The sequence below is a fragment of the Corylus avellana genome, chromosome ca1 (assembly GCF_901000735.1).
Source record: "Corylus avellana chromosome ca1, CavTom2PMs-1.0".
In the NCBI taxonomy this organism is placed as follows: Eukaryota; Viridiplantae; Streptophyta; class Magnoliopsida; order Fagales; family Betulaceae; genus Corylus; species Corylus avellana.
Window position 1 is genome coordinate 2,554,825 of NC_081541.1, and position 23,617 is coordinate 2,578,441.

The 23,617-nt window shown below is 35.6% G+C and overlaps 1 protein-coding gene across 1 annotated transcript; it reads left to right on the forward strand.

Annotated features, from left to right (window-relative positions):
* The first annotated feature begins 737 nt into the window (after nucleotides 1-737).
* LOC132167338 (structural maintenance of chromosomes flexible hinge domain-containing protein GMI1) lies at nucleotides 738-23,092 on the forward strand. The gene is made up of 38 exons (XM_059578284.1): nucleotides 738-918; nucleotides 1,377-1,738; nucleotides 2,072-2,104; nucleotides 2,254-2,340; nucleotides 2,434-2,489; nucleotides 3,143-3,226; nucleotides 4,046-4,118; nucleotides 5,595-5,650; nucleotides 5,732-5,837; nucleotides 5,966-6,034; nucleotides 6,541-6,627; nucleotides 7,523-7,573; nucleotides 8,066-8,201; nucleotides 8,375-8,436; nucleotides 8,513-8,641; nucleotides 10,115-10,205; nucleotides 10,307-10,341; nucleotides 10,867-10,942; nucleotides 11,033-11,215; nucleotides 11,746-11,904; nucleotides 12,129-12,150; nucleotides 12,693-12,807; nucleotides 12,902-13,018; nucleotides 13,254-13,577; nucleotides 13,687-13,796; nucleotides 13,880-14,057; nucleotides 14,168-14,276; nucleotides 14,345-14,442; nucleotides 16,475-16,573; nucleotides 16,724-16,790; nucleotides 18,578-18,663; nucleotides 18,868-19,149; nucleotides 19,491-19,619; nucleotides 19,726-19,840; nucleotides 20,976-21,189; nucleotides 21,319-21,510; nucleotides 21,689-22,009; nucleotides 22,442-23,092. The coding sequence occupies exons 2-38, from the start codon at nucleotides 1,379-1,381 to the stop codon at nucleotides 22,719-22,721; spliced, it is 4,791 nt and encodes a 1,596-aa protein (XP_059434267.1). The 5' UTR covers nucleotides 738-918; nucleotides 1,377-1,378; the 3' UTR covers nucleotides 22,722-23,092.
* Nucleotides 23,093-23,617: the final 525 nt, after the last annotated feature.

The following is a 23,617-nucleotide window of genomic DNA, read 5'->3' on the forward strand; positions in this document are numbered from 1 at the left end:
CCGACTAACTTACTTCCGCTTCCGCCCTTGCCTACATCATTACACTCTTCAAAAACAAATAGGATGTCTCGTTGAAAAGCCAAAAAAATTTTATGACATTTAAAATTACATTACGTAAAACATGTTTTAAGAGTCGACTAGGTGAAAACGGTAGTGTTGTAAGAAATTGATGCAGAGGTGTCGTAAAAAAATATTATAAAAAATTTCTCACAACTGTTTTAATGGTTTTTAAAATAAAAAAAAATAAAAAAAGTGAAATTAAATGTGCAATTTCTTACTCATCGAAATTTTATACCTATCAAGCATAAAGCATCAGTTTCACAGTTGAGGAAAAGCCTTACTCAGCAAGCTAAGCCACTCTGCACCCCCGTTTTTGCAAGCGATCACAAGCATCAGTTTTCACAGTTAAGGAAAGTTTTCACGGTTAAGGAAAGCCTTACTCAGCAAGCTAAGCCACTCTGCACCCCCGTTTTTGCAAGCGATCACGTGAAGCCCCTACAGCTCTCCTGAACGCAAACAGACACCTGGTGCGCAATGCGCATAACACTCCCCTTGCCTTTACGTCTCCCCACCCCGGGATCCACAGACAGTTTTGTTTTCCACGCGGCGTTCAACCAGAAGCCACGCGCATAGCCCATTCTGCGCATTTTAAAACTCAGCCCTATAAGGCAACTAACGTAAACCATTACCATACCCATAATACGCACCCCAAATCTGTGGGCCCCTTCAGTGCATTCTTTTCGCCTACGTGTCAGAAACCAAGAGTCTCTGCGCACACAACGCATACAGCGCTATTCCACTGTGGGCTGCCATTCTCATTTCTTTTACGCACTCCCTCTCGCTTTCTCTACCATTTCTCCCATTTTCTTGCTTTTTCTACAAACCCTAAGCCACTTCAGTTCATCTCTATAAAAAAAGGTTTGAACTTGGAGCTCTTTTTATCAGTCTCTTTCTCTACGAACTCTTTTTTTTTTTGTTTGTTCTTTTTGTTTGTAAAGTTCGTTTGGTTATTCTATGTATGTGTAAATCTATACGAGTGTATTGGAATGTGATTGCGTGATGAAACTTTCTTATGGAGAAAGAAATGTGTTTAGGTGTGTTTTTGTGCGTCTTTGCGTATAGCTGTGTAAATATGTAGATGTACATGTACGTGTATGTATAGGCAGGTTTTGTAAAGTTTGTGAGCTTGTGGTTCTGGAATACGTTCTAGGTTTATTCTTTGAACTTTAAATTTGCATTGAAGCAATAGAAGTGTGTGTATATGGATTAAGGGGCAAATAGAATATTGTGATGTACAGATTGAGATTTTATTGGCTTCAAAGTTCAAAATGCTTTGAAATCTCTTCATTTGAGTTTCTCTGTTGACCCTTTTACAGCTATGGAACCAAATATGGGGCGCCAGAAAGCCAAGGCAATGAAAAGGCGACTCGTGGAACTATATGACGATGACAATGAAATCGGCAGGGTGTATAGGTTCAAAGTCCTATTACCAAACGGGACAAGTATAGGACTAACAGTAACGGACCCCGGCCGTGAAATGCCCTTCAGGAACTTCATTGGTTTGGTGAAAGATGAATACTATCGGGCTAGGAAGCAGTATGAACCAATAAAGCAGAAAAAGCATATAGATTGGAACAGTGATCGCATTTATCTTGAGGATGGGAACAGTCGCGAGATGAGAGGCATGATTAAATTCGATAATTTCAATCCCCATAAGTGTCACATTTTACAACTTCATGTGAGTATGAGTTGCATTAGTATTCATCCTCTGTTCGGTTACCTTAGAATTATGGGAATGGAAAGGAAATGGAAGTATTAGGCTCTTTGGTGAACTGAGAAAATTGAGATTAACACTAAATTGAGCCAAATACAACTATATAGCTTCATTTGAGCCTTTTGAATTTTGAATACAGCTATATGGTTATTTTTTGAGATTGTAAAATTCGTTTTAAGAAAAAATTTGTAGACTGAAGTACACTCCTTTTCCTACAACCAAATGGAGGGTTAGTGTATCGGTAATATGGTTTTTCTTACTTGGTGATGCTTTTATTCAATTTTGTCTCTGGATTAGGATGGCTCTGGTGAGATTGCTGATACTTTCAAGGTTAGTAGTCTGTTTTGTATTTTTATTCATGTATCATTGCCTTATTTTTTAAATAATAAGTTGCGGAATTGTTTTGTGCCTTTGGACAATATGGATGTGCTTGAACAAGGGTTGCCATTAGTTTTGTGATGAACTTTTCTGGTTTACAGAATATGTGGGACCTGACACCAGACACTGATTTGTTAAAGGAGCTACCAGAGGAATACACTTTTGAAACGGCACTTGCAGATTTGATTGTAAGTTGTCTAATTCAGTTGGCAAATTGATCTGGCTGTGTGCTTGATCTTTTTCGCTTATTGGGAGCTTACCCTCTGCTGCTTATTTACCAGGATAATTCCTTGCAAGCTATATGGTCTAACAGTAAAAATGATAGAAGACTGATTAGGTATGGCATTGCCGTGATAATTAATCATACGGTTAGCTCAGGCTTGTTGTTTACAACCTGATTTCTATCAATTGCTTGATTTGTATGTTCAATGAAATATTATGTAGAAAGTGCATGCATGAGTTTGAATGACCCAATTATTAATTGTGCTACTTCAGCCTGCAAATTAGACATTGCTTATGCCGTATGGTTTATGATTATTGTTTCTCAGGATGTGTTAATTTCTGTTCCAAAAGTAGTTTTAATTGAGCCTCAGTTTCTTGGCATTAATGGGAACATTTTTCATTATGGCTCCTAGTTGATTTCTTTGAACCCCCTTCCATTGTGACATTTAATAATCATTTAAAGGACTAGACTCATTCCTCCTTGATAATTGGAAATGCAAGACAAATCTTTGTTTGGACCCAATACCTTACCAAGAGAGTTGGCTATATATTTGGGATAAAAGCTTTGTTGAGTTAGGTTATAAATTAGAGGTTCTTTCAGCACCTCTTTTTTGCTCATAATAAAATTATTTATATCATCTGTCAGTTGGATGGTTATTTCATTTGATTTACTCGATCCTTAGATTGTGCTTAAGCTGCTATTGCTGCACTTGAACATCTTCTTACTTTTGAATAATCACTTTACTATTTTTTTTTTAATGTTTACAGTGTGAATATTGTTGAGGATAGGATTTCTATTTTTGACACCGGTCCAGGAATGGACGGCAGTGATGAAAACTCTATAGCGAAGTGGTATGTGATAGCAGTCTTTCTTTACTAAATTTTTGAAAGTTTTGGGTTACAGAGCAAATGATGTTCCTTTCTTGTTGGCTAAAATAGAAAGTTTGGTGTCTTGGAAGGATGGATGACTTTTTAACACAAGGGTTTATATATCACTTATAAAGCCTACAAAGATTCAATTTTCGCTAAAAGAGTCTTCTAGTGGCACACTAGTGAAATTTGCAATTTTTTCTGCATGGTCATTGAACTAACTGTGTGAGTTTGTGGAATCGTTTTTTGATTTGATTCAAGAATTGAGAAAAGAGCCTTCCTAGAAATGGAAGGATGAGTTTTAGTCAAAAAGAGAACTGGAGGAAAAAGGGAAAAGGGTTAAGATGTAGAAATCTCCAAAGAAGCCTCGGTGGTAGCATATTTGGCTGGAGATCGATCACGCCTCTTGAAATGGAAGTTATTAGTTCAAATCTCGCCCTCCCCTCCCTTGAAGCTAGACTCACTCACCTCCTCCCCCCTCCCCCAAATAAAAAACCCATGAACCGTTATGCTACATGTAGTTTGTTAGCATAAAAAATCATTCTTTCTTAGAGTGGGCTGCAAAGATCAAGGTTTCTCATAATAGCATCTAATGCCTCTTAATACATGACGTAGAGGGTCATTAAGTAATTAACCTGCGCCCCCACACCCCACACACACACACACACACACAAAGACAAACCATGCAGGTGGTTTACATATATTCTGATTTGTATAAAGGTTGTTAGCATTATCATTTTTTTTTTTAATTTTTTTATTTCTGTTTTAGCTATGGTTAATATATCCTTCAATCCTATTTAGGGGAAAGATGGGCGCCTCGCTTCACAGATCATCTAAAGGACAGGCAATAGGGGGAAAACCTCCATACTTAAGGGTAAAATCAATTTATAAAATCTTCTGATATGCCTCTTATATGTAGATCCATGTCATTTATAGATTTGTGTATGTGCGTATGCATATTTGTGTGTGTGTCATGGATACATTTGGGTTGATATATATATTGTATGTGTGTGTGTGTATTTTTATAATTGGTTGGATATATATCTTCTATGTACACAAATTGATGCAGGTTGTGTAGCTGCTGAATTAACAAGCACACAACTCATGATTCTTACTCAAAACCAAGGAAATTCAAAGCTTCGAAGGAAAACAGATGAAAACTCACCTTTAGGGAGTTTTATGTTGAAAAACTGAGAAGAAGAACATAAACTGGCTGTCAAGCATTCCTTACTAGGCTTAAATAGAAATAGGGTTGCAACCATGAAAGAAAACAAATTACAAAATTAACCTGCTGTAGGCTCGTTCGACTGAGATAGGACATTGCACAATAAAAACCCTCTTGGAACAACCTCGGTCAATCGAATTTTGTCCGAGACATCGACCGGAGCTCTTAGGAATTAGTATTAAGGGACACAATCTTTGTTGGTCGATTGAGATTTGACCAAGGCTCTTGGGAATTCACACCTATGCTCATCCTGCAATCTTGGTTGAACGAGTCTTCCAATTTGAGTGGACAAAACTTTCTTCGTGAAATTGTTGGCCACTTGGTTTACCTCACAAATGCAACAGATACACGTATATATTTGGTGATTTATTGATTGTGATAGCCTTATAACGTGGTAGGAAAAAAGATTTTTCATTTAGACCTGGATATTGGCTTTGAAAAGTTGGTTAAAGTACTCAATAAAAAACTTTTCAAGACATGATATTTTTTATTATGACTTCAAGTGCTGTTGTTATTCAGACTATCAGAATCCTAACTAAAAGAAAGTAGAAACTCCAGCCATAAATAAATCATATCTTTTTGTCATAACTAAAGTTTACCCTAATTGTACTCATAGTAAACTCCCAAAAATAGTGATAAACAATTTTCACGGGCAAACATCATTTGCTCTGTTACCAAACAAGAAGAATAAAAGTAATTTCCATCACAATAAGCTTATAAATATTTACTTTCTGAATCTGTGAGAGCTGATAATCAGACTAATTGAGCTGGCCCCACATAAGTGGGATGGCCTACCATGTGGAACCTATCTTTAGGCATAATGGGTAAATTTTAGGGCCTTCCTGAAACATTTTACCATATTGTTATTTTCCTTTTGTTCTCAAGCCATTATTTGTACTTAACTACAAATTGATGATTATAAAGAAATCTGCAAGATGCATACATATGCTTGTGTGTAATATTTTCTGTCATTGATACAATATCTTATGATGATATAAAGCCATTGGTAATGTTAATCTATACTAGCATTATGAGTTATGCAAATTTGATCTTAGAGAACCTGCATAACCTGAACCTGCTGATGCTAGTTTAGTTCATTATGAGCTTTTTTCTGTAACTATGCAGCCTTTCTTTGGCATGTTTGGATATGGAGGACCCATTGCATCTATGCATCTAGGGAGGTATGACCTCATGACCTCCTTAATGTAATTTCAAGTCTAGCGAAGTAATGTCTACAGTTAATGTTTTCCTGCACTATATAGGCGTGCTTTAGTATCTTCAAAGACTATAAGTTCCAGGAAAGTCTATACATTACATCTTGAAAGAGAGGCTTTACTCAGCAGTTCTTGTTCTGAACTTTCCTGGAAGGTAAGCAAGTTCACTAAGCAGATTTATTGTCCTTTTATTAGGTATTTGTTTCTCATGGTTTCTTTAGATTTTTTTTTTAAATATAACTAGATGATGGCATGTTAACCTTTACTGGAACTTCCATTTAGACTGATGGTGGCATGAGGGATCCCTTGGAAGATGAAGTTGGGAAATCACCTCACGGGAGCTTTACTAAGGTAGACTCTATGGTGTTTGTCTTCTTGCTTATTATCACTTACCACCAGTTCAGTGGTTCCTCTTGGCAGATCATTTTTTTTTTTCCTTCATGCTTGAGGATTTTATCTATTGCTCGAGTTTAATTGGTTTCATGTACATCTTTATTTTATTTCAAATCTAGGATGTTGATGACAGGCATGTCTAGTGTCAGATTCCTTAGGTCATGAGTCACAACGATTTAGCTGAGTTTATGGTTGTGAAGTCTCTCTCTTCCTCTCTCTCTCTCTCTCTCTCTCTCTGTGGATGTGTAAACTATGTTGAGACTGTACTTATCTGATGTTGTTAATCTGATCTACTCTTTGAAAACTGTTGCTTATCTGACTATCCATTAAGTCTTCTGGAAGAGAACATGTAGCCTTTGCGTTACATTGGGCATAAGCTCTACAGTATTTAGATGAGGTGTTTGTCTGTCTGTTCTTCTTGATCACATTATACGAGTTCGTAATTGTGTAATTTTTCTTGACAGGTTGAGATTTTTAAGCCAAAAATAAATAGATTGGACATACTTCAACTCCAATGCAGGCTGAAAGACATCTATTTTCCATACATTCAGGTTTGTTTGCTCCGGATAAAAAGCTTCATATTTACAGTTAACTTTTAGTTTCAGAGGTGAACACAAGTAGATATATTTTACAATTTGCAACATAAAATCTTATAACTACTCATACTCTTGAGGCGATTACATGGTCCAAAAATCTTGATGATTTTGTGATGTTTCTTCCATCAGCAATCTGATTTATTTTAGTGACAAGACAACTTTATGAGACCATGCCAATGAGCTCTAGCTCAAACGGCACCTCCTTCCCATATAAGAATAGGGTGGAAGGTGAGATGCTGGCTTCAAAACCCATTTGATGTGTGTGGTAATTAGCAATCACTAAATGGCTTCAAGACCCATATTTTGGCCATGAAATATATGAGATTGGCACTTACTTCCTTTAGCAGTTTTTTGGAGTTATTGAGAAGGAAAATATCACATTAGCTGGTTTTCAGAGTTTCCCATAGTGGTGTAGCAGCCCATGTACTTGGCACATGCACACAAATGCTGATGCTTTAGTACATCATATATGCAGGCAATGACATTGACCTTCTTGAGAGGCATATATAACTGATCTGATTCTCTGAACAATCGGAATTTCGTACTTCTGTTGGATCCTCCCTATGTCCTGATTGAGCTTGTGTAGATAGACGTTGCCTGGTAGGGCTGATAGTTGTACATGTGTGGGATGGAGTCCCTTGTTTCGCGAATAAACCTTTCCATGTCAGTCATTGTGGTGATACTGCTGCAATTTTGTGTTGTAATACTTTTTCCAGTGTTAGAAATGTATTTTCTTGTATGCTTTAGCATTTTTAGTGGCAAACAGCTTCTTTTTTTTTTTTTTTTCTTCCCTTCTTTTCTTTATCAGGACCTGACTTTGATATTCTTGTGTTATGTCACTGATGTGCAGTGTGATGAAGTGTCCAACTCGGTGAAGACTATTACACCAATAGAGTTTCAGGTTTAAGACTGCACTATTATGTTTGTCCAATATTTCATTAATTTGTAGAATTCCTTGACAAATGTCTGTCTTGCTGGTCCTTTACATTTGGGTAGTTCAAATGGTTAATATCCTTTAACATTGGAACTTAACTTTTAAATATGGTTACTTATATTAAATTATGACTATAATTTCACTTTCTAGAATTGGCAATGTGCAGCTAACGTCTAGCTTTGCCTATTCCGATAAGCTAAATAAAAGATTAATTCATAGTTATATAAATATACTAATTTGAAATTGAACAAATTAATGATTCTATGTCTTTCTATTCGAATTTTTTTATAGTATTTTTAGGATAATCTTATCTAACTAATTTTTCTAGTTCTCACCAAGGTTTATGTTTCTTACCATTATTTTTCTTTGTATGAGTGGTTCAATTGCCATATCTTAATATGCCAAATAATATCTGAAGTAAAATTTTGGTAGTCTTGAGAAGTAATTGTGTCTTTTCAGGTTAATGGTGTTGATTTAGCTGAAATTGAAGGTGGGGAGGTTGCAATAACTAACTTGCATTCTTGCAATGGTCCTGAGTTTGTTTTTCAGCTTCGTTTTTTTTTTAAGCAATCCAGTGCTTCTACCCAAAGTCCAGGTAAGTGACCCAATATCTATTCCTTGGTATGTTGTCTAGCTTTTATTATTGAAAAAATGTTCTAAATGTTTTACAATTGTTTTTCCAGTATTTTCTTTTTGATGAGTTCCAGCCATCAGTAGAATTCCAGTTTTAATTGCCATTTTTGTTTCTAAGACTTAAAAGTATATCAGGTTCAAGAGCATGTCAAGAGGCTAATGCACGCCTGAAATGCGTCTATCTTCCAGTCATTAAGGTATAAGAGCAGCATGCATAACCTTTCTTTTTTAACAATTTTTCATTGTGAAATTTTTAAATTTTGTATTCTACAGGGCAAAGAGAGTATTGAGATCATTTTGGAGAAACTAGAAGCTGAAGGATGCAGTACTGTAGAAAACTATGAAACCTTTAGTCGTGTCTCCATTCGACGGCTTGGTCGTCTACTTCCAGATGCTCGCTGGGTAGGTTGTCAATCGTGCCATATTATCTGATGAATGTCTAGTAATCTCTAATAATTTGTATCTGATTACCTTGGGAACCAACATCTTTTCACTTTTACAATATATAAATTCTAGTGTCTGGAAGTTGTATGACATGCAAAATTTCAAAAGTAGTATTAGTATATTAAGTCTATGATTGACAAATTGAATAGTTTTTTTTTTTTTGTTTTGTTTTTGTTTATTTTTTTTTTTTAATGAATAACAAATTGAATAGTTTCCATCATCACATGTTCTAAAGCACACTAATTTGGTGTGTTTCTTTTCTTCTAAACCACAAATAGGTATATGTGATACAGATACGTTGGTTAATTCTATTCTATACAGTGTTGAACTCTTGCTCTTGACTCATAATTTCATCAGATTAAAAATTTAAACATTGGGGTTTGGGATATTTATCATTCTTTCTATAACCTATGCTGGCAGACCGTCTTTCTTACTTGTGTCGCCTTTTAAGGAATTCTTAGTTTAAGTACCTTAAAGCTTTATTTTGTTGTTGTAAACTATGTTGGTATAGTTCAGCTTGAAGGTCATCAAAATCTCCCCTAGCAAGTGCAGCTTCTCATACCGCAAAATTTCATCTCAACATCAACTGAGATGAACTTTAGGTTGGCTTCAGGCTGCCGATATGTAAGATTATTGTATGATTGAATGACTAGCCTTAGTGGCTCCCTTCTTTGTGTCACATTGTAACTTCTAGGAGTTAATTTGGTATACTTGCGATGTACTTGAGTGTACTTTTTTCTTAATAAAATGTGTTACTTGTACAAAGAAGAAACCAAAGATGGAAGAAGAAAAAAGAGTTAGCTCATGAGGATGTAGTATGTTTCTGATGTAGGATTGACCAGAAAGTAAAGAGAGTAAAATAAGTACGGATTTCCGGATCAACATTTGCTGTTATCTGTTATCAAAGAAAGGTGCAACCAAATGCTCGGGGAAGGTCTTGATTGACGTGAAAAAGAGTTTCCGGATCACATTGTAGATTTCCTAGAAGATACCCACACTTTTGACTGCCTTATCCCATGACAAAGAGCTCAACCCAGTTACCCATCCCTACTTGCATGCCTTGAGAAACGATCCTGGATTGCTGCTTGCTGCTTACTTTCCCTAAGAATGCCATCTACGAGAAAGAACTTTTACTCTATAAAGAAAACGCATAAAAACTGAATCTGAAGTAACCAATAGGAAAAAAAAATGCACTCTTGGCTACCTGGACAGTCATGACCACTTCCCTCTGTTCTCTATTTCTTTCTTCTGCTGGAGTACTTTTTCTTAAATTACCACGTGATAATGTACAACTCTTAGACATGCAGTACTATACTAACATTTTATGTTTTTAACTTTTGCTTGCCATTTTTTTATATATGCCTTTGGCTTTACCTTACGTGTTATTTGATGGGTGAGTCTCATATATCTAACACCATTGCTACACCACAGGCATGGCTTCCTTTTATGGAATCTACCCCAAAAAAGCGAGATAGGGCCCACTTACTGAAAAGATGTTGCTTGAGGGTTAAATGCTTTATTGGTAGGGTGGTTGCATTTATTGTCAGTCACCGCATATTTGTTTTTCAAGTTACTTGCAACAAATTGGGAGTTATACGCTTCTGCAATTGTTTTTGGTTGCAGAGACTGATGCCGGTTTCAATCCAACACCTTCTAAGGTAATTAAGAATGCTCTTCCATGTACATGCAAGAGTGTAGCAACTATGTTCATTTCCATATCTTGGTTCACTCCAGGTGTCTTAGAAATATTTTGGGGAGTGTGAAATTACATTGATGCTTTGTTGATGCCTCACGTCTGGCTCTATCTGCAGATTAATGAAGGAAAATTTCCAAATGTAGCTAGATTGATTACATAAAACTTACAACACAGACACCAATTCAAATACACTATAATATGATGAGCTAAAAATCATTACTATCTTCTTTATAATCTTTTTACCAGCCATTGTGCTGTTCAACCGCTAGGCTTGCACACACACAACACATAAATGGATGCTTTCGTTAGTATGCAGAAAACAGATTTTTGTAGGCTCATGCAAGAGTAATTAAGCAGAGATTACAAATAGTGTAAGTAAGCAAGGGTGATGCTAACTTTTTATGATGTCAGTTATTTATCTACTTTCTTTTTTCTATTTGTTTTTTACATATTTTTTAAGGATGTTTAGCAACTGTGTTTTATCCAGACTGATCTAGCTCACCATAATCCTTTTACCACTGCCCTAAAGAACTTTGGGAATAAGCTCCTTGAAAAAGAAAAGGGTAATCTTTCTGGCTATCTCAATAAAAAACTCTTTGTCGTATAAGTTGACTGCTGAATGTTATTCTCAATCCGATGTTTTGAACTTGTAGATGTCAATGTTGAAATATATAGAGACCAAAAACTGTTGACTCCTTTGCAACTGGAGAGAGAGTATCAAGAATGGATTCTTCATATGCATGATCAATACGACGAAGAAACTGAATGTGGCGAAGATCAACCTGTTCTTATTGTCAACCCTGCAAACAAAAAGGCACTTGGCATTTCATCTGATGGTAGGCATAGAAGGGATAAACAGCTTGATTTCCCAAATTAGTATGATATTGAATTGCAATCCATATTCAGTTACACAAGTTTTCTAGGTCAGAGTTAGTATTTGTGAGCTTGATATACATTAGTGATCCACTTCTGCGATCCACTTCTTGAAAGCTTAAGCTTTTGGATTGGATGCTTTAACATAGTATCAAAGCATTGGTTTGACTATTTGGCCTTGTTTTTGAATCTTGGGAACCCTGATTTGTTTCAGTTTTAGTTCTCAATATTGGTTTTAGTTTCAGTTCTAACCATGCAAGACATGCATTTGGTTCAGTGTTGTTGGGCAGGCCTGCAAGAATGGGTGGGTGTTAGAATTAGCGTTGTTGCACCACTTCTTGGCAGGTTAAGCTTTAGGGTTGGACACTAACAGTGTAGAAGTTAGAAGAAGTTGTATTGACTTTGTTGTTGCTTATGTTCCTTAATTTCCCACTTTACATTCCAATTTTGTCTGATGCTATTTAATTACAGTTGCTTCTTTTTCAACTTGTAGTTATAAGATTGCATCGAGTATTGAAGAGGAAGGGAGAATCATGGAAATCTGGTCAGAAAATAAAAATTCTCAAGGGAGCATGTGCTGGATGCCATAAGAACAATATCTATGCAGCACTGGAATACTTCCTGCTTGAAGGATTTCAAGGGGATGCTGGTGGTAAGAATTTCTTTGAAAACATATAAAGCCGTTGAATTTGACAATTCCTTTATGTTTCAGTAGTTCTAGTTTAAACTGAACATGTAGCTGACAGGCTTATGCCCTCAATAAAAATATCATGTCATGTTTCTTAAGGGTCTAGAGTTTGACTGGAATTTTAGTAGAATTTTATAATAAAGTCAATTTTATGAACTTGATCATTCTTCTCTATTCCTTTTCAATAGGTGAAGCTCGAATCATATGCAGGTATGTGTTCTTGTGCATTTGCTGCAAGTTATATTTTTTTTTTGGAAAAGTACACATACATACCCTCCTTAAATTATTACCCCATTGTTAATGACTCCCTCAAACTATTACTTATCAAAAAATGACCCGCTCAAACTATTAATTTAGTCCATGTCCTCCATAAACTACCAAATATCCCCTCAAAATTGAGGGGTGGCCGAACTACCCTCAGATATGGTCAAAGGGGGTGGCGAACCAACCCCAAATGGTCTGAAAGAGACCTTTTTTTTTTTTTTTTTTTTTTCCTATTTTATAAGGGTATTTTTGTCTAATTGAATCAAATTAAGGTCATTTAATTCTTTTAGCTGGCCTTGGGGGACATTGATAAATTTTTGTAGTTTGGCCCATATTGACTCGATCAATAGTTTGAGGGACATTGACACTGAGGTGGTAATTTGAAGGGAGTATGTGTATTTTTCTCACTTTTTTTAATATCTGTACATCTGTGATTCCTCAAACCATTTTCTCATTGATAAATGTCTCCTGTTACTTTGGTTTGAAAGGCCACTAGACGTCCCACATGACCATGGCTGCGCCCTTGTAGAGAATAATGGGGATCCTAATTTTGATATTCGCAGCTCTTTATCCCTGCCTATTAATGTGATTGATTCTGGAAAGGTTTGCCATTGTTTTTTTTGGTTATCTTTCCTTAAATCTTTTTAGCTGTTAATTTAATTGAATGATCTGCTGAATCCTGGGCCATTCAAATCAGTGTGTTGTTATTGAAAATATGGAGTGGGATTACCAACTTAGCAAGCAACATCAGAAATCTCCTTCAACAATTGATTTGCTCAGTGTAAAACAATGTCAAGAGCTGGAGGTTGATGGGGTAATTCTTTATTGTTCTCTCTTTGTATGTGCTGGAACATTGTTGGTTTTGGAGTCCTTATTCCTCTTTGTTTGGTTTGCCAAGAAAGAGAAGAACAAAAACACACCCGAAAATTCTTTAAAAATTTCAGAATATTAAACTTTCAGATTCCAAAAATTTTCATATTATTTCCTCCATTATCTTGGCAATTAAAGCATTTTGAAGTACTTATTTGTATAATTTTTACGTTTTTTAGGCACTACCCGTTGATGGTCCAGTTCGTGCTGGAGAAGTTCCTCCTAAAGAAATTGTGGCAGTTGTGCGGCCTGCCAATTTCGTTTCTTCTGGTGCTTCCAAGAACTTGGACCAGAAGCATATTGTTAAGACCAATTTAGAGATGTCTATGGAAGTTAAATTCAGAAAAGAAGTTGAGGATCTTCAAGATTGTCGCCATATTTATTCAGTGCGCATAACTCCTTCGTCACGTAAAGGATTTCACGGTTTATATATCTTTCCACTGGGGTGCAAGTTTCCAGAATTATTTCAAAAAGCTGGTGTTTATATGTTTTCATTCTCTGTTGTAAGTAATACCCAGGAACTCTTGTGATGTCTTGTCTTTGTATGATAATATATGGTATTTATTCTGAGTCTAATTATTTATTCTGATGCAATGGGATTTTCTTTATCAGAAAGAGTCAACTTGTAATAATTGTGACAAAAGAGTGCTAGTTAAGGCCTCTCCTATGGTGGGGAAATGGGGTCTCTTGAATGATGAGCAGAGTACCCCATATAGAGTGAGGTACACATTTTATTTATTGACCCCTGTGAATTGGTTGTTTAGACATCTGTAATATTTTCTCATGAAATGACCTTGTTGGATAGGGTTGGTTCATGTTTTCCACCACTGTATTTGGCGTGTTACGACACTTATGACAATCGAATTCCATTTAAATCTACTCCAGAAGTGATGATCAAGCTCGAGTCAACCAAGGGTGTCCTTTTCCATGTAGGGAAGAGGAAGACTGGATTTTCATCCAATAAATTTACTCTAGAGATTAAGGTATGGTTCATCTGAATATCATCATGCCCTTTTGAAGACATTGTACTAAACATTCATGTGAATGTGTATATGCTTTTTGGTAGTCTCTTTCTGTTTTGTTAATTTTGCAGGATTTACTGATTGAATGCAACGAGTTAGACAAGATTCGACCAAGTTATAAAGCAACTTTGGTGATATGTTCACAGGATGAATTATTCTCAGTCTCAATTCCATGTCAAGGTATACTAGTCCATTAGAATTCTTTTTCTATTTCAATCATTTTTAATATTTGTTTTTATTTGTATCAGTTACTCCTGGATCTTTACAGCTTGTCAAGGCCCAGCCACCAATATTTGAAAAAAACCAACTACTTCCAGGCTGCGTGGCTAAGGAGTTCATATTAGAGGTATATATGGGGGAACTTTTAGCATTTTGACGACCAGAATTGCAATTTGCATGGAATGTTTCTATGACAACTCAAACATATGCTATTCAGCTATGTGATTGCATGCCGGAAAACTCAGATACAAGTCGAAAACTCGCGGGAAAACACCAACACTGGCTTGAAACTTGCCAAAAAACACGATACCGGTTGAGATTCGCCAGAAAACACCAATACTGATCAAATCTTGCTGGAAAATATATATATTGCCAAAAAAACACTATCGGTTGAGATTCGCAAATAAACTCCAATTCTGGCCGAATCTTGCCAGAAAATGCCAACGTCAGTCAAAACTCGCCCAATCAAGATTCCACGGAAAACCCCAATATTGGTCAAAAACTCACCGAAAAACACTAATACCGGTCGAAAGCTTGCTAGAAAATACGAACACCTGTGAGATTTTCCAAAAACATTGATGCTGGCCAAAATGTCGTCACGAAACACCAACTTTGACCAGGTTGACATAGGTCCGGGTTGATCCATTTTGAATATGAGCCTTTTTTTAGCTGATATGGCCTAGGCTTGACTCGGGTGAAGAAGATTTGGGCTTGACACGCGCAATGAGACTTCTACGTACTTCATTATAAGGAGTGGACTGGGCTTGTTTTGATTTAATGGAAGTGGACTGGGCTGGAGAGGCCCATGAAAAAAATTGGAATAAGATATTGGAGATGATGGGAAATTTTTTTGATAAGTAATGTATACTCATTCAAAGTGCATAGATGCGTAACCCTATTTTAATTATCTTGATCTTCAAGACAAAAAATTAACCCAAACCAAAAGTGAGGTTACCCTTAACCTAGATAGGAGTAACTTGAACAAAGAGACAAAATTGGGAGATGAGATTTTTTTTTTTCTTCTTCTTGTAATTCGTAGGTTATGATATTATGTTCTGATACCACCACATACATTAGAAACACGACCACAAGAATTTTATTTTTGGTCCATCACTCACATCTACTTACCACCATATTGATGAGGTTGATGGCGGCGGGATGACACCACCATTGACCTCCACATTGTTGTGGTTGAGAGAGAAAGAAAACAGAAGAAAATGACAAAATTGGGAGACCTTTTCTTTTTTTTTTTTCAAAAAAAAAAAAAAAAAACAACAACAAATTTTTAGGTTATGATACCATGTTAAGATTAGTGTATTTCACCACAAGAGAGTGGCCGAGGATCACTGTTATATTTTTGGCCATTATAATCCATTGATATATATAGGAATTATTCATAAAAAAATAAAATCGATTGATATGTATAGGAACAAATAAAATATTTTGGAATATGGACACTTCACTATATGACAATTCATAGGAGACGCCTCATCATAGACAACTTGTAGGGACACTTCACCACCTTCTGTAATCGGAGCAGTACTTGACCCTTTCTAGGCATTTCATATATTTTCTCAATTTTTTTTCTTCTTCTTCTTCTTTTGATTCAATACAAGCTTACATGTGTCCTATTACACTATAAGGTATGATGCCGTATAGAAAAGTTTAAACGCTGGTACATGGGAAAGTACATGATTTGATAACCTTGGGCGTAAAAATTACACCAATGTGATTATATAGTTTGCATTAAGTTTCTTAATTTTGTATTTTTTGTAGCATACTGCGATTTGTTGTAACCTGGTACATGGTAGATTTGTTTCAAGTTTTCTGGCCTATCTTTTCCTGCTTGTAAATATCATTCTATTGGACCGTACAAACAATCTTGGATATATATGTGAGCATACTCAACTTAACTATGCCTTAATTCTGAATGATATGGATAAGCTACATGAAACCTTCTTCTATATTAAATGGGGGTAACATATCAGCAGGTATTAATATGAGATACTGATAACATTTTTACATAGCGTTGAATACAAGATTTGTTATTTAACCCTGAAACAGTAGAGCATGAGCTTGTTCATTAGACAATGAGAACTTGTATGCTGCAGTATCACCCATTTAACCCTAACATCTTCAGTCAATGTATTTTCCTCCAGATGTTTGATGCATGTGGTAATCATGTCTCACAAGGCTCGGAAGTTCAATTGGAAGTGGAAGGACTTCATATACTAGATCAAATAGTTTCAAAGCGAAGGGTCAGGTTCCTTTCATTTTTCTGGCATGTTATTTAACATACTGAGCATAGTAAGTTATTTGTTGGGAATAAGACTCTACAAGTTGAAAGTGGAGCCTAGTGGTGTTTTTTTAGGATTTTTGTTCCATAACTAGAGAATTTTTATATGTAGGTCGACAATAGTGGATGCATCAACCTTGGTGGCCTCTTGAAAGTAACAGCAGGTTATGGAAGTAAAGGTATGAACCGTTCTTTGGCAGCTTCCTCTTTCGTTGAACTGATCTTGTGAAACTCTTCTGGGAGAAAAAAGATTGTGCGAGCAAGAAAGAAGGGAAGTGAGAGGAGAGAACCTTGGCAAATGTGTGTTAAAAATACTCAAATCTCTATAAATCCATGTTTAACATTTTTGTATTACTAGGCTGTAATAGATTTGCCTGGCAAGTAAAATCTCTACTAGAAGTAAAGAAAACCAATATGGAAACTAGATAAGACTTGATACTTACTAAATCAAAGAGTACCTAATGAACTGGAAAATGCTAGGTGTTCTCCCGGTCGTATATGAATATTATTTTCTAAAAACCAGGTGAGAGAAATAAGGATCACTTTCTTTTTTGTTTTTTTAAAAAATAATATCTACTTAGGACCAGGAGAACATCTAACATTCCCCTAATGAACCTATTAACCTAAAGACTAGGAGAACATCTAACATTCTCCTAATGAACCTATTAACCTAAAGACCAAGAAGCACACCTAGCACTACTAGAAAAACCCCAAGTAAAATTTAAGTTCATTAGAAAAAAGGGAGCAACCCTAGTACATGGGCGTTATACAATAGGGAACACCCAAAATAAACGAGGAAAAATTGTTATGGCCTAAAGTTTTTAGAGTATAAGGAACTCTAACAATTCCGAAATGAAAAACAATTAGTAGTACCTCTGATAATAAAAGAATCTTAATCTTTGTTATGTATGTACTTGTGAGATTTGTTGAAATATAAGGAAAAAATAGTGGTTAATATACATAAGGGGACCCAAGCCCATTAGTTTAGGCTTTTGGATTATAAGTGGTGTCCTAATATGTATATTAACCTACTCTTGTTTGACTTCCCTTAGTGTTTCTCTCCCCCAACAATCTTCATTGGTGAAAATGAAGTCCTCAAAAGTTTGCTAATTCTTCTCTCGAAACACACCACATAAAGTGCAAAGGAACAACCTTCCAAATCTCTCCACTACAATGCTTCCCAAAAAGTCCCTTCCAGCACGTCATTAGTTAAGTTGCTGTTTTAGGCAGTGCTGACATAGCTCCAAACAAACTAAACACAAAAGGCCAAATTTCTGTGGCTATGTTACAAAGAAGAAGAATGTTTATCCATCGTTGTGCCACTAACTTTCAACATACAATACCAATACACAACTGCTATTCTCTGCTGACTTAAAACCACAGATAATGAAACCATTGACTTAAAACTAATCTCGTGTCAAAATAATGCACCAAATTTTATGTTGTTACCTATTACTTTTTGGTGTTTCAATTTTATGTTACCTATATGCTATCTTGTTATTCAAGCAAATAATTTGGAATTGTGACTCTAAATTGCTTTTAATTCATCGATTTTTAAATGTCTACAACATCCTGCTAATAATTTTACTGCTTTTAAACTAATATTTGTTGGTTTCAAATTTTATACCTATACTGCCATTTCCATATTTGGAAAACCCTGATATTACAGTCCATGTTTAACTTTTCTGAAGTAGCTATGAAATTTGTCTTTTTCATTTTTATTTATTTATTTTTTTTGAGTCATTAGTTTCTTCCAATTTTGTAAAATAACTTTAGAAGTTGTAATCTGTTTTTTCCAGTCATGTAACATGCATGGTTTGCAGTATAAATGTCATGACAGGTGGCATCACCGTCAGGGATTGCAAATAATATGTACAAAGTATAATCTTAAGGAGTTCAATGATCGAAATTCACCATGTTATTTGTGAATTATGGTTTAAATCATTATGTCTACCGTGCCTTGCAGTTTCGCTTTCTGTTTTGTCTGGCCATGAAGTTCTTTTCAAGAAAGAGTTTCAAACTGAAGAAAGGGAGCTGAGACTTGCGTCAAGGGTTAGTCACGCCTTGCTTCTGTCTTTTAGTTTTTAAGTTATCGTCAACTTTCTTTCTCTCTATCTAGGTGTTTCTTTTGTATACATCTACTTGGGTTGGGCGTTTTGCTCTTTTCAATTATATCTTGTTTACTTATAAAAAAAAAAAGTTATCATATCTCCCGTGCATTATTCTTTTCAAATTAATTATGTATATGATTTCTAGGTACCTGAGTTTTGTACTGCTGGTACTGAATTGGAAAATGTCGTTTTTGAAATCGTCAACTCAACGGGTGAGGTTGATGAGGCTATTCATGACGAAAAGAAGTATGGGCAATTTCACACTCTTACTATAAAGTCAGAGTTTTCCAATACAGAGGATTCTATTCAGTATATTTTCAAACATGGGCGCTGCACTGTTCTTGCTATTCCTCTTCCTCAAAGCCAAGGGATTTTTTGCTTTGAAGCGTCTCACTCTTGTCACCCAGAGCTACATCTGAGTGTTAAGGTCACCACAACTTTGCTGTGACTGTTATTTAATTATGAGTTCTATATTGATGATTGTTAAGCTTTATGTGCAGGTTGTTAAATTAATACTTGTCAAAACCTTAAGCCAATAAGAAATAGTGAATTTAATCATTTAATTAATGTTTTAACACCAATCCTCATGTATGGTCTCAAACTTTCCCTCGACAAGTTACACCCAATACTTGAATGAGAAACAAATTGTGGAGTTAGGGTTAAACCTAGGACTTTTGCTCTAATACCATACTAAATCACCATTTGTCTCAAAAACTTAAATTGATAGGAAAAAGTAAATTTAATCATTTAATTAATATTTTAACACAGGTATCTCTTGTGGAAGCTCCAAAAGTGAAATATGATGAGATTCAGTCTCCATATTCAAGTGGAAAGGTCTTGCTCCTTCAAGACTCACCTTCTGCAAAACTAGAAAATTTTATGATAACTATTGAGAAGGTACATGAATTAATATGAGTTATTTAATTTCTTTTCTTATAAAAATGCAATAGCGTTATTTAAAATTTTTGTCTAGTGTCTCATGTTTGAAATCTTCTCTATGCAGAAAATTCAGGATGAAATACTCCAAATTGGTGCACGTAATAGAGATCTGGAAGAGGCACTGGATTATCTTAACAATAAGAAGGCAGAAATAGAGCAAGACATGTCTCGGTTGCAAGGTTTTGAATTATTAAATACATATTATTTATTTTTCTTCTGAATTAGGCATATAGAGTTCTTGAGAAATGTGCAAAAATGTCTTCTATTTATCATTTGTAAATGGAGTATGTGTTATTAACAAATACTTTCTAGGCATTTGAGGTTCTCGTTTTCTAATAAATTCTTATTAATAAGAAAAAAATGAGTCCTTAACACCAATGAAGCTTGAAATTGAAATGATTGAGGTCCATCTCTGGACTGGAAACTTCATGTAGAAACTTTTCTTAGTGAACACTTCTATCTTAAGTGAGTAGATTTTTCCTATAGCTCTCCCTCCGAAAACAAATCTTTGTTGAATACATTTCAAGGAGATAGTGTGATTAGGGAAACTTTCTAAGATGTAGCTCTCTTGTATTGGTTATTCATTCAATGATGAAGATGATTATCATTTGTAGACAAGATTTGCATGTCAAACACAGAATAGCAATTCAATTTCAATTAGACCAAAGTTATGGATATTTGTAAAATTGTAAAGCAGATAGAGCAATATATCTTAAATTATGCTATGCTGTGTCGCATTTTTTTTCAAAATTTTCATCTATTAAAAAGAGAAAACAAAACAAGTTGTAGTGTAAAAGGAAACGAAGATATACTTTATAGAAATATTTACCTGAACATATATTGTTTAGATAAAAATAACACTCATGTGAAGGAAAATGGTTTAAAATTTTGGTTTTTCTTCCTACTCAAACCCCAATGGTTTATACAAACCCAAATGGTTTAAAATCTATATGATCATCTCGTTTGAATTTTGTCAACATCACTATAAGTGCGTTGAGTTTATCATTGTAAGTCCATGCAATGTCCTACTGAATGTTTGTGGATCCCCATTGCTGAATGACCCAATTTGGTGATAGACCTAGCACTTATTTGCATGGACATTGCCTAGTCATGACTTTGCTACAGCCATCTGCTCTGGAGCCCTATGCTGGCAATAAGTGGTACAGAAGATAATGTGATGTCTCAATAATATATGAGAGTGTGTGTTGCATTTGATGTTATGTAGAGCTTTGTTTTAATATTCTTTTGTTCATTTTGCTATCCGCAAGCATGTGTTCTCTAATGAAATGCCTATGAATTTATGACCATTTCCAGCTTTTGTTGAACCTTGTCTACTGAACAACCCAAACTATATTCCCACAAAAGAGGAACTGATAAATCGGATAGAAAGCACCAATCACTCTGCAGCTGCTGTCATCTGTAGTGTTTCTAAAGAATCCTCCTTCCAAGAGCAACAAAATCATTTCATGAAAGATGTGGTTGGCCTGGTTGCACTTCTTGGTACAGTTCGCATCAATAATCTTAGCAGGTCGTTTCCCCTTTGATTCTTGTTCTTTTTTCTGGTTGTCTCTTCTCCCTTCTTGAACAAAAGAGTTCATTGTCAATCCTTATTTTCTTATTTATTTATTTTTGCCTTTCTGGATTGGTATATATGCAGGATATTAGCAGAGTACTTGGGCGAAGATCAAATGCTTGCTGTTGTCTGTAGATCCTTTGCAGCTGCAAGCGCTCTTGAGAAGTATGAACAAAATGGAGAAGTGCATTGTAGACACGCTCTTCATGCAGAAGCTTCAGCACTAGGAAAATCTATAAAAGGACGATTTCTCGTTGTATGCCTTGAAGATATAAGGTGTTATTTTGTGATTGCTATTGATGTGTTTTGATAATTATTGTTAATATAATCATCCTTCCTTGTGGTAGCAATTTTATATTTTTTTGGGAGAAAAAATAAATATTGGGCCTTTAAGATATGTTTTCATCAAAGAGAAAATTAGTAATCTATATGAACCGTTTGAATTGTTTGCCAGGCCTTACACAGGGGAGTTTGAAGGTAGTGGCCCTCAGAGGAAGCTGGCCTTGCCGCATCCTACCTTTCCAAGTGGGAGTGTACCAATAGGTTTCATTGGGTATGCAGTTAATATGATTGACTTGGACATTGATTTTCTATGCACAAGAGCTGCTGCAGGCCATGGTCTTCGGGAGACATTATTCTACTGTCTTCTAGGAGAGGTTCAAGTATATGAAACCTGGGAATACATGTTAGAAGCCCGCCATTGTATAAAGCATGGTGCCGTATCTCTGGATGGTGGGATTTTAAGAGACAATGGAGTCGTTTCTCTCGGATTTGGGTATCTTTCTCTTGCCGCTTGTTTGCATGTTGATATGTGTAGCTCTTTTTTTTTTCTGTTTTTTTGCGTGGCATGATTTCAATCATGAAGTTTTCGTTGGTTTGAGCCTCATTACGTCAAGCAGGGATGGGCAGGTTCCTTGCTTGGATGTGGCAAGCTTCTAGCTGGTATAGTGATTCCAATTGATAGTGTGCACAAACCTGAAGAGATGACACATATATACTCTTTGGAAGCTACCAAGTCCTGAAAAAATTCATCACTTATATTTTCCATTGCAATTTTTGAATGCTTTCTTTGGAGAGTAGTTAATTATGTGGAAAACATCGAGGACGTATGGACACCTTAGAAATGTGAAATGTTCTAATAAGTATTTATTCAGCCAACAAGCATGTTGATTAAATGTGACCTAGATTTGTGATTTGTCCTCTTCAGGAATCCTCAGATATGTTTTCCAGTTGTTGCGCCGGAGAGTGTGTCCTCGGCAGAAAGTGTGGAGATCATAAAGCTGATAGAAGAAAAGAAGTCGGAGTTGAGGGTAATCATCGACTATATAGCGCAGTTGACTAGATCCCATGACAAATCTCTCAAGAGGTTCAACAAGAAGAAAGAGGAGTATAACATGCTCATGGATGATATGGAACCTGTGGTTGAAGACCACCATCTGGACTATAGACCCAACAAGAAGAACAACTCAGATGCCTCGTCTTGCTGATGTGGTTTGTTCTTGTTACTTTGCAAATGATGGTGCAGTAAATTCTTCGAAGGCTTGTAAAGGTCCGTAGTATATAGGCTGATGCATGGAGGATAAATTAATTGTAGATGACAAAAACAAATTGCTGACTTATTACCTCCAAGGTACCAGAATAGGGAGAACATGTACAGCTAGCAAAGCTTTAGAACCCATGGGAGTATTATAGCAATCCAGTATATCTGACCTTTTTTATGGATTTTGATTATCCTTCACATTTAATGTTAACAAATAACAAAGACCTTTCTTTTGGAGAATTCACTAGTAGCATACTATTCTCATGGCGCTCTCTCTAAGGTTTGGTATCAATTTGATTAAGGGCCTATTGCACTGGTGCGACATTTTGGATCTGTCTGTCTTTGTTGTCACCTTGACCTTGGTGATCAGGATCTCTCTTTTTGTCCTTTGTATTATTATTTTTTTGTCTATTGAATTAACTTCAAATTCACCCTTGTTAAGGGATAATAATTAAATAATTATGATATTGTTAAGCGAATTCCGATACTAAGATCTGTTCATAACTCGAAAAACTCTTTCATCACCAAGGTCCAAGCGTGGGTTTGAAAATTGGATCCGACCGGCTGGTTGGACGGTTTTGTTAATGTGTTTCAACTTTTATGTCACAACAAAACATTTTTTCAAACAAAAACAAAAAGCTCCTTTTAAAATACATTGAGAATCTTATTTTCTTGCTCCACCAATCTTTGTAAAATAGAATTTTTCCTAACAATTGCTACAGTAAATTGTAGCAATTTGTAAGTGATATTTTATTATATTTTATCTTTATTTCTATTTTTTAATCTTTTTTTCTCTCATTATCTCTCTCCTTTTATGCGGAAGACAAGGAAATAATAAAATAA

Excerpts from the sequence above, each read along its gene's own strand:
- LOC132167338 (XM_059578284.1), top strand. The coding sequence starts at position 1,379 with ATGGAACCAAATATGGGGCGCCAGAAAGCCAAGGCAATGAAAAGGCGA. Across the intron at positions 8,202-8,374 it reads TGCTTCTACCCAAAGTCCAG|GTTCAAGAGCATGTCAAGAG; the intron begins GTAAGTGACCCA and ends AAAGTATATCAG. Across the intron at positions 21,511-21,688 it reads GTATGCCTTGAAGATATAAG|GCCTTACACAGGGGAGTTTG; the intron begins GTGTTATTTTGT and ends ATTGTTTGCCAG.